This window comes from Gossypium arboreum, chromosome 3 (assembly GCF_025698485.1).
Source record: "Gossypium arboreum isolate Shixiya-1 chromosome 3, ASM2569848v2, whole genome shotgun sequence".
NCBI classification, from domain to species: Eukaryota; Viridiplantae; Streptophyta; class Magnoliopsida; order Malvales; family Malvaceae; genus Gossypium; species Gossypium arboreum.
This window is the reverse complement of record NC_069072.1, coordinates 134968957-134983100: the sequence shown is the minus strand read 5'-3', so window position 1 is coordinate 134983100 and position 14144 is coordinate 134968957. Positions and strand designations below refer to the sequence as shown.

The following is a 14144-nucleotide window of genomic DNA, read 5'->3' as shown; positions in this document are numbered from 1 at the left end:
GGTTTCAATCAACAATGGCTGAAATTTTACTAGGATCAACCCGTATACCATCACCTGAAACAATATGACCCAAAAATCCAACTTCCCGAAGCCAAAATTCACTTTTACTAAACTTAGCATACAACTGTTTATTTATCAGAGTTTGCAAAACTATCCTCAAATGCTCAGCATGCTCTTTCTCATCTTTTGAATAAATTAAAATATCATCAATAAACACCACAACAAATTTGTCCAAGTATGGCCGAAATATGCGATTCATCAAATCCATAAACACAGCAGGAGCGTTTGTCAACCCAAATGGCATAACTAAAAATTCATAATGACCGTACCTTGTTCTAAAAGCAGTTTTAGGCACATCCAACTCTTTTACTCGCAGCTGATAGTATCCAGATCTCAAGTCAACCTTTGAAAACCATGTCGCTCCTTTTAGCTGATCAAATAAATCATCAATTCTTGGCAATGGATACTTGTTCTTGATTGTCACCCTATTCAATTGCCGATAGTCAACACACAATCTCATAGAACCATCCTTCTTTTTCACAAATAACACGGGAGCACCCCAAGGTGAAAATCTTGGTCTCACAAAACCTTTATCAATCAACTCTTGCAACTGCGACTTTAATTCTTTCAACTCTGCTGGTGCCATTCTATATGGAGCAATCGAGATCGGAACTGTTCCCAGTATCAAATCAATACCAAATTCTACTTCCCTGACTGGAGGCAAACCCGACAATTCTTCTGGAAATACGTCCACAAATTCACACACAACCGGCACTGATTCAACTTTCTTTTCAACTTCTTTTGTATTAATTACATACGCCAAATAAGCTTCATAACCCTTTCTTAAATATCTTTGAGCCGACATTGAAGAAATCACACTAGACAATGCCTCTGATTTAATTGATTCAACCCGCAGAGTTTCACCATTTTCACACTTTAATTCTATAACCTTTTCTTTGCAATTTACTATAGCATCATGCAATGTCAACCAATCCATACCCAAAATAATATCAAATTCATCAAACGGCAACAACATCAAGTCGGCCGGAAAGTAATGACCCCGAATCATTAAAGGGCATTTCTTGCATACTTTATCAACTATCACACATTTGCCTAGTGGATTCGACACTCTAATCATAAATTCGTGTTCTCAACAGTATATTCATACTAGACACCGTTTCATGCATACATATGAATGAGTAGAACCGGATCAATCAAAGCATTAACATTAACATCATAAAGAGAAAATATACCAGAATCACATCGGTGAAGAAGCATCTTCACGCCGCTTTAATAGCATAAGTTCTAGCCGAGCCCTACCTTCAGATCTAACTCACGATCTCGGCTACATTCTTACCGCTTGCTTCATTCCCACTTTTCTTGGATACCTTCCCTTGAATCCGCACCACTTGCTTTTGTATATGAAATTTTTCTTTCTCACTCTCTCGGGGGTCTCTAATAAAATGATCCGGAGAACCACATCAAAAACATTCATTTGCTCTGCACGGACCATAATGATTTCTACCACACCGCTGGCACTCGGGTTTAACAAATCTCGAGTTCCCTACACTAGGCTGCCGAAGTAGTCTGGGACTTAGGACCCACATTTTGCTTCTTAGAATTCCCATATGATTGGCCAGCTGAAACTTGGGAACGAGGATTCATATTTCTTGACTTTCCGGGTTGTTGTGAGGGTGCATTACTCATTGGTCTTTTCTTCCAATTTCGTGTCTCAGATTCTACCTTTTTCTTTTCCTTAAGTAGTTCTTCAGCCTTGCAAGCTCGATTGACAAGTACCACCATTTCTTTTAGTTCAAGGATCCCAACAAATACCTTGATGTCTTCGTTGAGCCCGTCTTCAAATCGTCGGCACATTTTGGCTTCTGTAGGAACATATTCTCTGGCATACTTACTCAATCGAACAAACTCTCTTTCATATTCGTGGATCGCATATTACCTTGCTTCACTCAAGAAACTCTTTACATTTCGATCAATAAATCTATCACTAATATATTTCTTTCAAACTCTTCTTGAAAGAATTCTGTGTTACCATCTCTTTCGGTACCACCAAATCAAAGTCTTCGCCAATTATAAGTGAATCCTCAACAAAGATATAGCACATTTCAAATATTCTTCAGTGTACAAGATAATTCATCAAATACCCGGATAGAATTTTCAAGCCGTAACTCGCTTTCTAAGATCGTCATCAATATTTGCCCTAAATTCTTGACCCCTTGTTTACTTAATTCTATCAACCGGAGTTCGTGAAATTTTATCATATCCACACCCCGAGGCATCGGGGTATAGGTTGAGGAATTGGGGTGGTGGGGAGGTTGTGCATTTGGGTTCGCATTTAACGAACTCAAGATACCAAGCATTCATCATTTGGAGAAAGGTTTCGAGCCCTTCTCCTCCTCCTTGACCAACAGTAGGAGGTGGATTTTCAGTTGGCACCGCCCCTTCAGTCGAAGCTGGTGCATTGCACTCTACATCATCAGCTGCAGTTGGATCGGGATCCATTTACTATAAAAAAATCATTTAATAGGTCAGAAGTCGTCACACTATCACAATTTATACATATGGCATGTATAGCAAAATTCGTACATACAACATGTAGTCCAAGAACCGAATAAACCTGCTCTGATACCACTAAATGTAACGCCTCCACGCCCAAGACCGTCGCTGGAGTCGAGCTTGAGGTGTTACCGAACATAATTTATCGAATTAAGAACTTCGAATCATTTATTTCTACATTCACAGCTTTCTAGCTACCTGCATCACAGTTACAAGAAAAATCATATCTTGAGTTACAAAACTCGAAATCAAGATCCGTAAATTTTCCTTAAATCTAGACTCATATATCTATTTACTAATTTTTTTCTAAAATTTTTGGTTTGGCCAATTAATACAGTTTATTAGTTAAAATTACCCCTGTTTCAGGACTTGACTGGACTGACCTCTGTTTACTACGAACCATATTTCTCTCTGTGAAAAGTTTATATGACTATGAAGTTTATTTATTCCGAAACTAGTCTCAATAAGGATTCCAATAATATAAAATACACCACCTAATTATTTTTGTACAATTTATGGTAAATTTCTAAATTTGGAACAGGGGATCCAGAAATCGCTCTGGCCCTGCTTCACTAAAATTCAAATATCTTATAACATATAATTCCTTTACTTGTTTCATTTGTTTTATATGAAACTAGACATACTAGGATTCAATGCCATATTTAATCCATCACCAAATTCAATTTCTATGATTTTTAGTAAATTTTCAAACTCATGTCAGTGTTGCTGCAATATTCTGTTTATGGCAAATTTCATCTTTTCATGAGTTTTTATGATCTAGATAACATATTAAACTTCCATGACATCAAACATGATCTAACTTAGCATTTTCCATTACTTATCATTATTAAGCATTTTCTCAACCAAATCATGGCCATATCACAAAATTATTTACACAAAATAGGTGTATTGCTATACATGCCATACTTAAGTTTTACAAGCCATTTACCAAAAAGAGTCCTTCGGATAGTGTGATCGAACCTTCGACCTATCCCGATTCCTAAGCCGGCTTGTTCAAAACTACAGTGAATGAAAAGGAGGGAGTAAGCATAAATGCTTAGTAAGTCATATGCAAATAACAAGTAACATAACAATACAATTATACCAAACAACCTTAGCATGGTATCACCAAAACATATATCACATTTCTAAACATCATTAATCATCTTACCACCTTATCGTTATTGTATCTATTTTCAACCCGAAGGTTAAGTACATACCTGTCCAAAGTGTCCATTTCACAATACTTACCAATACGTCACCTGCATCTTAAGTGTTCTTCCATTTCACTAGAAATTTTACCCGTTGAACACATCGGAATATAACTCGGATACATGGATAATTTACACATAAGTGCCATATTTGTAGCCAAGCTACCATGTAACCCGCCCATAAGTGAACTCGGACTCAACTCAACGAGCTCGGGCGTTCGCATCCATAAGTGAACTCGAACTCAACTCAACGAGTTCGGATGCCTAGTTACATCTCACAACTCGAACTCAACTCAACGAGTTCGGATGCCTAGTTACATCTCACGAACTTGGACTCAACTCAACGAGTACGGACATTTCACATCCATAAGTGAACTCGGACTCAACTCAACGAGTTCGGATGTTCAACCATCCTAGTGACATGTCACTTGTATCCTAATCTATTCCTAAGGTTCAAACGGGATTTTCCTCGAACACATCTTGTAATGACCCGAATTTTACCGTTACCGAAAAAGTATATTTTTGAGTCTCCGTTTCTGAAAAATGGATTCGTAAATATTTATTAAAAATATTTACGAAGTAAAATGAGTGGTTAATTAGAGTTTAATTAAGTGAATTTAATTTAATTAAGAGTAATTAAGTAAAAGGACCAAATTGAATAAAGTGTGAAAGTTGAATTATAGATTAAAAGAAAATAAAAAGGACTAAAAGGGCAATTATACAAAAAGTATAAATTGAGGCGGTTTATCGTGAAGAAAATCTAAGATTTTTTTTATGTTTAGTATATTAGTATATTATTATATTATTATATAATAAAGATACTTTATGTTTTAATTATATTATATTATATTATATTATATTATATTATATATATAAACTAAAGAAGCAAATGAAAGGAAATAGAAACAAAATGAAACGAAACAGAGAGCAGGGGAAAAAAAGAAAGAAAGAAGGGGAGAAAAGGGAAAATTGAAGGTTTGAAGCTTTAAGCTTTAATAGGTAAGTCAATCAAGTCCTTTTTACTTAATTTTGATGTTTTAGAAGTTTTAGAACAAAGTTTTGATGAAATTAAGTTGATATTTTGATAGTTATTAGATTTCTAGATATTGTCCATGTTAAATAAAATGATGAATTAAGGGCTAAATTGATAGAAATTCAAGTTAAAAATGATACAAGGATTGAATTGTAAAGTTATCCATAAGTTTTATGCTTTAAGGACTAAATTGAAAGAATTTTGAAATTATGATTTTATGGTGAAAAATAGATAATTATGTCTAAGTTTGGTTAAAATTGAGTAGAAATAAAGTATGAATTAAGATAGGAAAGTAAGTGAATTTAGTTAGAATTAAATTGAAATTAAAGTAAATCAACATTTTGTACTAAGACTATTTTGGACAGCAGCGGTAGTCTAAGTTTGAAAAATCACCAAAAATTGTAGAAATTTAATTAGAGGATGAATAAAATATGGAATTAAATATTATTGAGTATAGTTTCTTATAGAAGAAACGATATAAGCAATTGAATTTTAAATTATGAGATATAATGAATTTTGTGAGACAAGGTCAGAATGAATTCGGGTTCCCCTGTTCTGATATTGGAAAATCACCAAAAATTGAATAAAAATAATTAGAGGCTTAAAGCTATATGTTTAGAATCCTAATGAGTCTATTTTCAGGAGAAATTAACGGGAATATTATCCGAGTTCTGTACTGTGAGATAATTAATTTTTAGTGAAGAAGGGACGAAACTGTTAGACAGCAGAATAGGGGTGAATTTAAAGAATAAATTGTACTTAATGGCTAAACCAAAAATTCTGAAAATTTTATTGTAAGAAGATTTGTGAGTCTAGTTTCAAGAAAAATTAGCGGATCTTAATTTAGAATTCTGTAACTCAAGATATGAATTAGTAATGTATTAATGATTATGAATTGTATTAATTTCAGTAGTCAATGTGGTACGGAAATCTCGGCTAAGAGAGGACAAGACAAAGTCAACGGAGTTAGCTCGAAAATTACGGTTTGTATTTCTATAATCCGAACTTAGTTATTATTTGTTATATTTATATACATATGGCAATTGTTAGTGTTAGAATTATGATGTTTTACAATTGGAATGGATTGATTTTGGTATGCGATGAATTTATTGAATTTATATTGATTGAAATTATTTTGATTGAATTTATATTGATTGAATTATATAATATATATGATTTATGTAGAAATTTGAATATTGAATGAATGTTATATTGAAAAATATATTGATTGGAAATATGAGGAAATTGATATGAATATATGAGATTGTGATATTTGAATATTTGATATTGAAAAGTGAATTGAATTGTATTGAATTATGAATTAATGTGAATAATTGAAATATATTGTTGAATTGAATGAAATTGTATGAATTGTGAAAATGGGTGAATATATGTGATTATCAGGATGGTATATTGATGAAAGAATTATTAAATTGAGAAAGTGAATGAAATACCCTATTAACTAGTCGGGCTAAGTCGGATATAATTGGCATGCCATAAGACCTGGAAGTGTACGGGATTTGCCGGCTTTATCGATCAGGCACTTTATGTGTCGTATTTCAGGCACCTCGTGTGTCGTATCAGGCACCTCGTGTGTCGTATCAGGCACCTCGTGTGTCGTTTTAGGCACTTTATGTATCGTATACTGATCAGGTACTATGTACCGTTTTAGGCACAATGTGCCGTACTGGTGTGTTTGGGTTGGAATCCGTGTATCCGTCAAAGTTCATGTTTGTTAATAGGGGTAAATAAGTGAAAGATAAATCGAATAAATTTGATTGATCAAGCTATTGAAATGAAACGAGAAATTAAATTGAGAATTGAAAATTTAGATATGAAATTGAAAATATGAACCAAAGGTTCATGAAATGATTGGAGTTGAATTGATGATATATGATGCCACTTGATGAATTGAAATGTGATTTGAGATATATGAATCGTATGTATATCTTGAAAGCTATCGGGGATAGTAAGTTGATATGATATAAATGAAATTGATAGTTATTAAAATGAATTAAAATGGAATATGATTGATAAGTGTATAGTTGAATATAGTTTAATGATATTGAATTGTGAGTAAATTAAGAAAAGCTATACCGAGTAGTAAGTGAAAGAATGGAGTAAATAATAATGGATTTAGTTAAGAATTGAACAATTATGTTATTGTGTTTATTATATAATTTGTATAAAATTTATATGGTAAGTAGTTGAAATTTATCTATGAATAAATAATTGAATAATTGTAATTGTTATTATGATCTTAAGTATTTGTTATATTATTAATTGTTCAGATTATAGAAATACCACTTGAGTATACCATACTCATGCACGGTTTGTTTCGTCTTGCAGTTTAAGTAAAGATAATACGTTGGATCAAGCATCCCAAGACGATCCTGAATTCATTAGGGTAAAGTATGTTGAGTCGATAATGGCATGTACCGGGATGTTTAATGAGAGTCATTTAGGTTGTAAAAGTATTGATGAAATGAGAAAATTATGGTTGGCAACGGTATGTAGTATGAATTTTGAAATTTACTAAAAATTCGTAGTGATTCTAAATTAGTCCCGAATTGAATTTACTGTTCATATTGGACCGCGAGGGCCCATTAAAGGGACGACATCTTAAAATTAGGATGTGTGTGAATATTTATTTTAATTAATGACCAAAATTGGACTGTACTGACTGGTAATGTCTCGTAACCCTGTTCCGGTGACGGTATAGGGTTAGGGGACGTTACACATCTCCTTGCCATCTTCCGTAAAATACCGAAACCAATACTCGGTAGCACTTTATATTTAACAAATAATACACTTAATTTGCTTTTATTCGAAAATAACCACAAAGCATATATTTCATTATAAAAATCAGCATATCATATATTTAACATCAATAACTTAAAAATAACAATTATGCTACCTTATTTACACATGAACTTACCTCGGTACAAAATTTTTAACAATCGAGCCTATTCCTCGTAAATTTTGTTTTTCCTCGATCACGACTTGAATCTCGTTTCTCTTGATCTATAATACCAAATTAATCTTATTTAATACATACATTCATTAAAACAGTCCTTATCGAACTTTGGAAAAATTACCATTTTGCCCTAAACTTTTGCATAATTACAATTTTTCCCTTAGGCTCGGGAATTAAACTTCATCCCTTATTATCATGTTTTATGACATTCTGATCATTTTTCCTTCTATGGCAACATCAAATTCTCACTCTAACATGTATTTATGACTACTAAATATTTTCTTGATTAAGCCTTTTTACTCGTTTTTACTCAAAACCGAGTAGCACAAGTTGTCTAACAAAATTTAAAACCTCATATTCTGTCATAAAACACCAAAATATACAAATTTCATCTATGGGTATTTTTCCAAATGTGAACCATAGGTTGAATTATTGTTAACATAAGCCAAATCGAGCTAACGGATTTCAAAACATAAAATCATTAAAAACGGGGCTTGAAATCACTTACTATGAAGTTTGAAAGTTGAAGAAACCCCAGCTATGGAGGAGAGCAAAAATCGACAGAACAATATGGAGAAGATGATTATTTTGGGCTATTTTTCCTATTTTTATTTCATTTAATATCCAAATGACCAAAATGCCCTTACTACTAAACTTTCCAAAAATTCCTTCCATGTCCTAATTTTGTCCATGAACTTAAAATTGGTCAAATTCCATTTAAGACCTCCTAATTAATATTTCAAAGCAATTTCATACTAAAAACTTCTAGAATGCAAGTTTTGCAACTTATTCGATTTAGTCCCTAACTTTAAATTAAACTCGTTATGCCAAAAATTTCTTCACGAAATTTTCACACAATTATGCAATCATATCATAAACCTCAAAATAATTATAAAATAATTATTTCTATCTCAGATTTGTGGTCACGAAACCACTATTTCGATTAGGCCTTAATTCGGAATATTACATTTTATACATTTTTTATTTATTAAAATTTTTTCTATTATCATGTTAACATTATATATTTAGTATAGGCTTATTTTTTTAATATGTTCTAAATTACATAATATATAAAAATAACATAATATAAAGTATTATAAACTTAAAAACAGGCTAGGCTAGGTTGAGCTCAAGCCTTAAATGTTCAAGCCCGAGCCCAACTCATATTTTAAACGGGCATAATTTTTTTGCCCTGACTAACATTTTTACCCAAATTCTCCCAAATTTTGGACATGGCTTTTGGCTTAGACACTTGACTCATGAATAAGTCTAGCTATGTGGAATCAGATATCTACAAATATCCAAATAACGAATGTAGATCCATTCGAGGAGATCTATCTGCTCTGAATCTGCAGTAGATAGTAATTTTAATATCCAAATTCGAATATTATTTGAATCCGCTATAATAATATCATTTTACCCATATAATTAATATATAGTATGATTAAATATTCTTGTCAAATTAATATTTTAATATTTATATTATAAATAAAGTCGCAGTCGCCTAAAGCAACACGTGTTGGCCTGAAGATTAATATCTGGAAACTTCAAATTTCCCCGAGAAAATTCTGGTGATTCCACCAACCTTTTTTCGCGGTATTGAAACAACACGAACAATCCAGATAAATCCCTTTACTTCCCACTCAAACTATATATATTTCACTACACATCTCATTGTAAATCACCCGCATTGATTAACAAAGATCATCAAATCAGAATCATCCTCAAACTGTTCAACAATTTCGTCTCCCATTACCAAATTTCTCCATTAAAACCAAAAATGAGAATCCCAAATCTCACCAAAGCCTTTATTTTGTTAATGGCAATAACTCTGATGTCAACCCAATCCAACGGCCTAATCCCTTACGGTAGATCCTTATGGGACGTGATGCTTGCTGAAGACCCATTCAAAATCCTGGAACAAACCCCAGTGACCGTCCCCAAAGGATCAGAACCCGTCGCTTTAGCTCGAGCTGACTGGAAAGAAACCCCACGGTACCATGCCATTACCCTGGACATCCCAGGGATGAAAAAAGAGGATTTGAAGATCGAGGTTGAAGAGAACAGAGTGTTAAGGATCAGTGGTGAAAGGAAAGAAGAAGCAGAAATTGAAGGAGAGAAATGGCATAGAGCTGAAAGGACGAATGGGAAGTTTTGGAGGCAGTTCAGGTTGCCTGCGAATGTGGATATGGATCGCATCAAAGCTCATATGGAAGATGGGGTTTTGAGGATCAGTGTGCCTAAAATTGTAGATGAAAATAAGAAGCAGGCTAAGGTGATTGACATTGTTCAGTCGGGTGGTACTGGTGAAGATATCAAGGCAACCTCCCAGGGTCATCATTAGATATTTGATTGATCTACCAGGTTTTTGATGGATTGATTTCGGGTTTTCATCGTTTCGCCTACTTATGTAATAATAAGTTGATGTTTGTGTGTTTGGTTGAAGTATGATGGAATGGTGATGCTTAATTTCAATATTATTAATATATTAGTATTAAGTACATGTTCTATTTTATCAAGTGTTTAATTGAATTTTACTTAAAATAGGAAAAAAATAAGCATTTTTAAATTTTTAATTAATTTTATTGGGTTTAATTAAAATTTGAAAATCTAAAATTACCAAACTAGAAAGATTTGTTGAATCTTGAATTTATTGTCTAAATCTCTTTTATTTTTAATCAAATGTATATATTTTTGCAATTTTCGAACCCTTAAATGTGTTATTCTCAAATCTTTAAATATTTAGAGAGTGACTCTATTTAAAGAATTAGATACAAATTGAAAATTGAAATTTTTAGTAGAGAAAGTCAACTTTTTTAGGAAAAATTTAAAATAAAAAATTTAATTTCACAATTTTTAATTATAATTGCCAAAAATAAAAATATCACTAAATTTCGAAAAACTATCATCATATAGTTTTCTAATAAGTTTGGGAAGAATTATAGAATTATTTTTAATTGTTTTAAATTATATTTTATTTATTTATGTTTAAAATATTATGTTTTAATTATTTACGTTGTTATTGTAATATTTTAGTCATTGAATTATTAATTGTCATTAATGATGTAACAATAAATTTATATTGTAATATTTTAGTCGTTTAATTATTAATTGTCATTAATGATGTAACAATAAAATTATAAAAATTTGAGCTTTAAGAAATGTGATTTGATGGTCAAAATTCATACTTACTCGCTAATTCATAAATATAGGGTAATTCGTTTTAATAAATTCATGGTTAATTCTTCAAAATTTTGTAGGGTGCAGTATGTTATAAGTTTTTTTTATATTTAAAATTTAATTATTATTTTATTAAATTTAAGTTTATTATAACATTATTTTTAGTTATATTATTACTAATTGAACATATTTTATTATAAAAATTACATCAATAAATTTTATGAAAACCTAAAAATTTAGATTAATTTCCGAAAATAAAAATAAAAAATTAAATTTTAAATTTGTGAAGAATAGAAGGATCTATGATATATTTTAACCAATTTTGCAATATTAAAGGAAAAAAAAATAGTTTCATCCCTGTATGCAAGGTGGAGGAAATTGGCAACTTAATCCGTTGCCACCTAACTCATAAATTGCCTCCAATTAATACTTACTTGGCACCTAATATGAAGGTGTCATCAAGCCTCATTTTTCTTTTTTCTTTTCATTTCTTCGATCATGCCAAATTCTCTACTTATTGTCCTTCAGCTCTTGTACTTAGTCCCCTAATTTATTGGTACGTTTGCACTTGTCCTCCTCCAATTATCCCAATTTTAGAGTAGTCATTCTTCAACTATTATGATCTACAAATCCTTTAATGATGTTCACCTCTTTAGTCCCTCAACGATATCTCCTTAATTTCAATTTAGTCCTTATTCGAGAATCAACTTTAATCTTAGGATGCCAATGGAGGAGGAATTCAAATGACGAGAGCATGGCGATTGAAATTTTTAATATATAGTAGGATGCCAATATCAATGCCGTGGAAGGATATTGATATTTAACTGATAATCATATATAGTTGTTCGTAGACATGGAAGCTGGAACCAAAATGCAGTCGCGCGCCGGAGAAGGAAACAAGCCCAGAGATATCCACCATGTCAGTGCAAAGCGTCCCGACATTCCCTCTTCGATCAACTGATGAAAAAGCCATTCCCCTTATCGGCTTCGGCACAGCCGAATATCTTTTCGGTGCTTCCAGGGATACCTTGAAAGAAACCATCATCGAAGCTATCAAACTAGGGTACTGTCGCTTCGACACAGCAGCTGTTTACCAATCCGAACAGCCTTTAGGTGAAGCGATATCAGATGCCCTTCGTCTAGGGTTAATCAAATCCCGAGATGAACTCTTCATTACTTCCAAGCTATGGTGCAGTGATGCACACCATGACCTTGTGCTCCCAGCACTCCACAAAACACTCAAGTATATATATATTCATATACGTATACTCCCCTTTCTTTGCTGATGTTTTTTCACTATGTTTGATTCTTAATTTTCAACAGGAATTTGAAGTTGGGGTATGTTGATCTGTATCTAATTCACTGGCCACTGAGTTTAAAGCCAGGTAAACATGATTTTCCTTTTAAGAAAGAAGACATGGTTCCTATGGATATAAAATCTGTGTGGGAAGCTATGGAGGAGTGTCATGATATTGGCCTAACAAAATCCATTGGTGTAAGCAATTTCTCCTGCAAGAAACTAGAAACCCTCCTTTCCAGTGCCAGAATCCCACTAATATCAAGTAGTTTATGTTCTGTTTGAGTCAAAATTTCGATTTATTTTGGTACGTTTTGATCAATGTCGACGTATATTGATGCATATCGGCTGGTAATGGTCGGTAAAAAATTTTATATTTTAAATCAATTTTTATCTTTTATTTTAATCATTTTGATTTTTCTATAATTAAATTTAAATTTAAATTTAATAGGTATTAAATGAAATTATTTAACCTAATTAATAATTTTAAAATTTATATTTACATATAAATATATTTGCATGTATATAATTTATTTTTACCAAAATAATATATAAGATATTAAGAAACTAAAATTAAACTAAATATATGTGTAAAAAATTTAAATGTATATATAATTTATCAAGACATTAAAAATTGGATCATATATATATATAAAACATCAATAAACTCGAAACAGTACACTAAAACATGTTGGTACTGGTGTCACGGGGCTAGACCTTTCGTCTCGCAATCCGTGTGGCCTTAGGCGATTTGCTCGTTCAAATTCACTTAAGTCAGCCTTTACTCGAGTGAGGATTCTTTAAGAACTCCTCTAAGGCACCAAGTTGATAAGCAGAAGCGGTTTAATGCCAAAAGAAGCAACCAAAGAACAACAGAAAGGGACGCTCGCAAAGTGTTTGAGTAAATTCTCTCTATTCTCTTATTTACAAAGAGTAATGAAACAATGAATGGAGTGAGTACAAATGAGGGGGAGGCTCTCTATTTATACTTGAGCTCCCCCAAAACCAACGGACAAGATATATTTACACCGACGGACGAGATTAACCATATCCCATGATTTAAGGGATTTACAATATATTGCCATATCAAATCCTATCTAATCTTTACAAGATATGATTCCCTCTATCTTTTAAGATTAGTTACCATAGTAGCCTAAGTTGTCATATCTTCGCTATTGGGCCAACCAGGTTTCATTCTGACAGGCTTCTCCAATAGTTCCTTGAATCGGCCAGCTCTTGTGGGCCAAATGATCCACATCTAAGCAATAGACCTCCATCAGATGCATTTGGTACAATGGTCACGGGTTTTGAACTCTGGCCCGTGATATTCTCCTCCACCCATTCTCACAACGTCCTCGTTGCGACTTCCGAATGACATTGACTTGATTTGCCTCGATCTCGTCTTGACGCCTTAGCTTTTCCCTTTCTTCGGGACTTTTGCCTCGGCTTCCGTCGCTTCTTAACTCGAGCCGTCCTACTCGTTTGTACATCTCGATGACAAGGAGTTATGTCACTCCCTTGCCCACATTCTAACTCCCCTCGAATAGAATCCTCGTGATTCACAACACTCAGCTTCGCTTTGCCTACAGTCTCTCGGCCTTCTTGCTTAAGAACTTCGACAGGGCCTCTACGTTCTCGCCAAGTCAACGAGTTAGAATGAAACACACTATCAGAGTGTTCGCAATGTACCTTACTCACAGCATTTACTCGTCCCGACTGTTTCTGCGTCGCTCCTTTTTCCTCGAAGCCCGATGCACAACCCACATTTCCCAAAGTTGTCGGCTCCACAGTCGAATCTGCAGGCTTCATATCGATCTCTTGTGCCACTAACACTTTCGAATGGGCTTTTGTAGATCCTGTTCTATCGAGTCG

The 14144-nt window shown here is 33.1% G+C and overlaps 2 protein-coding genes across 2 annotated transcripts; both read left to right on the top strand.

Moving 5' to 3' along the window:
- Positions 1–9446: 9446 nt before the first annotated feature.
- On the top strand, positions 9447–10296 carry LOC108475470 (17.6 kDa class I heat shock protein-like). Its single transcript, XM_017777438.2, has one exon. It carries the CDS (start codon positions 9576–9578, stop codon positions 10137–10139), a length of 564 nt encoding a protein of 187 aa, XP_017632927.1. The 5' UTR covers positions 9447–9575; the 3' UTR covers positions 10140–10296.
- Positions 10297–11779: 1483 nt separating this feature from the next.
- Positions 11780–12716, top strand: LOC108475326 (deoxymugineic acid synthase 1-B-like). The gene is made up of 2 exons (XM_017777290.2): positions 11780–12218; positions 12299–12716. Exons 1-2 carry the CDS (start codon positions 11893–11895, stop codon positions 12555–12557), a joined length of 585 nt encoding a protein of 194 aa, XP_017632779.1. The 5' UTR covers positions 11780–11892; the 3' UTR covers positions 12558–12716.
- The last annotated feature ends 1428 nt before the right edge of the window (positions 12717–14144 follow it).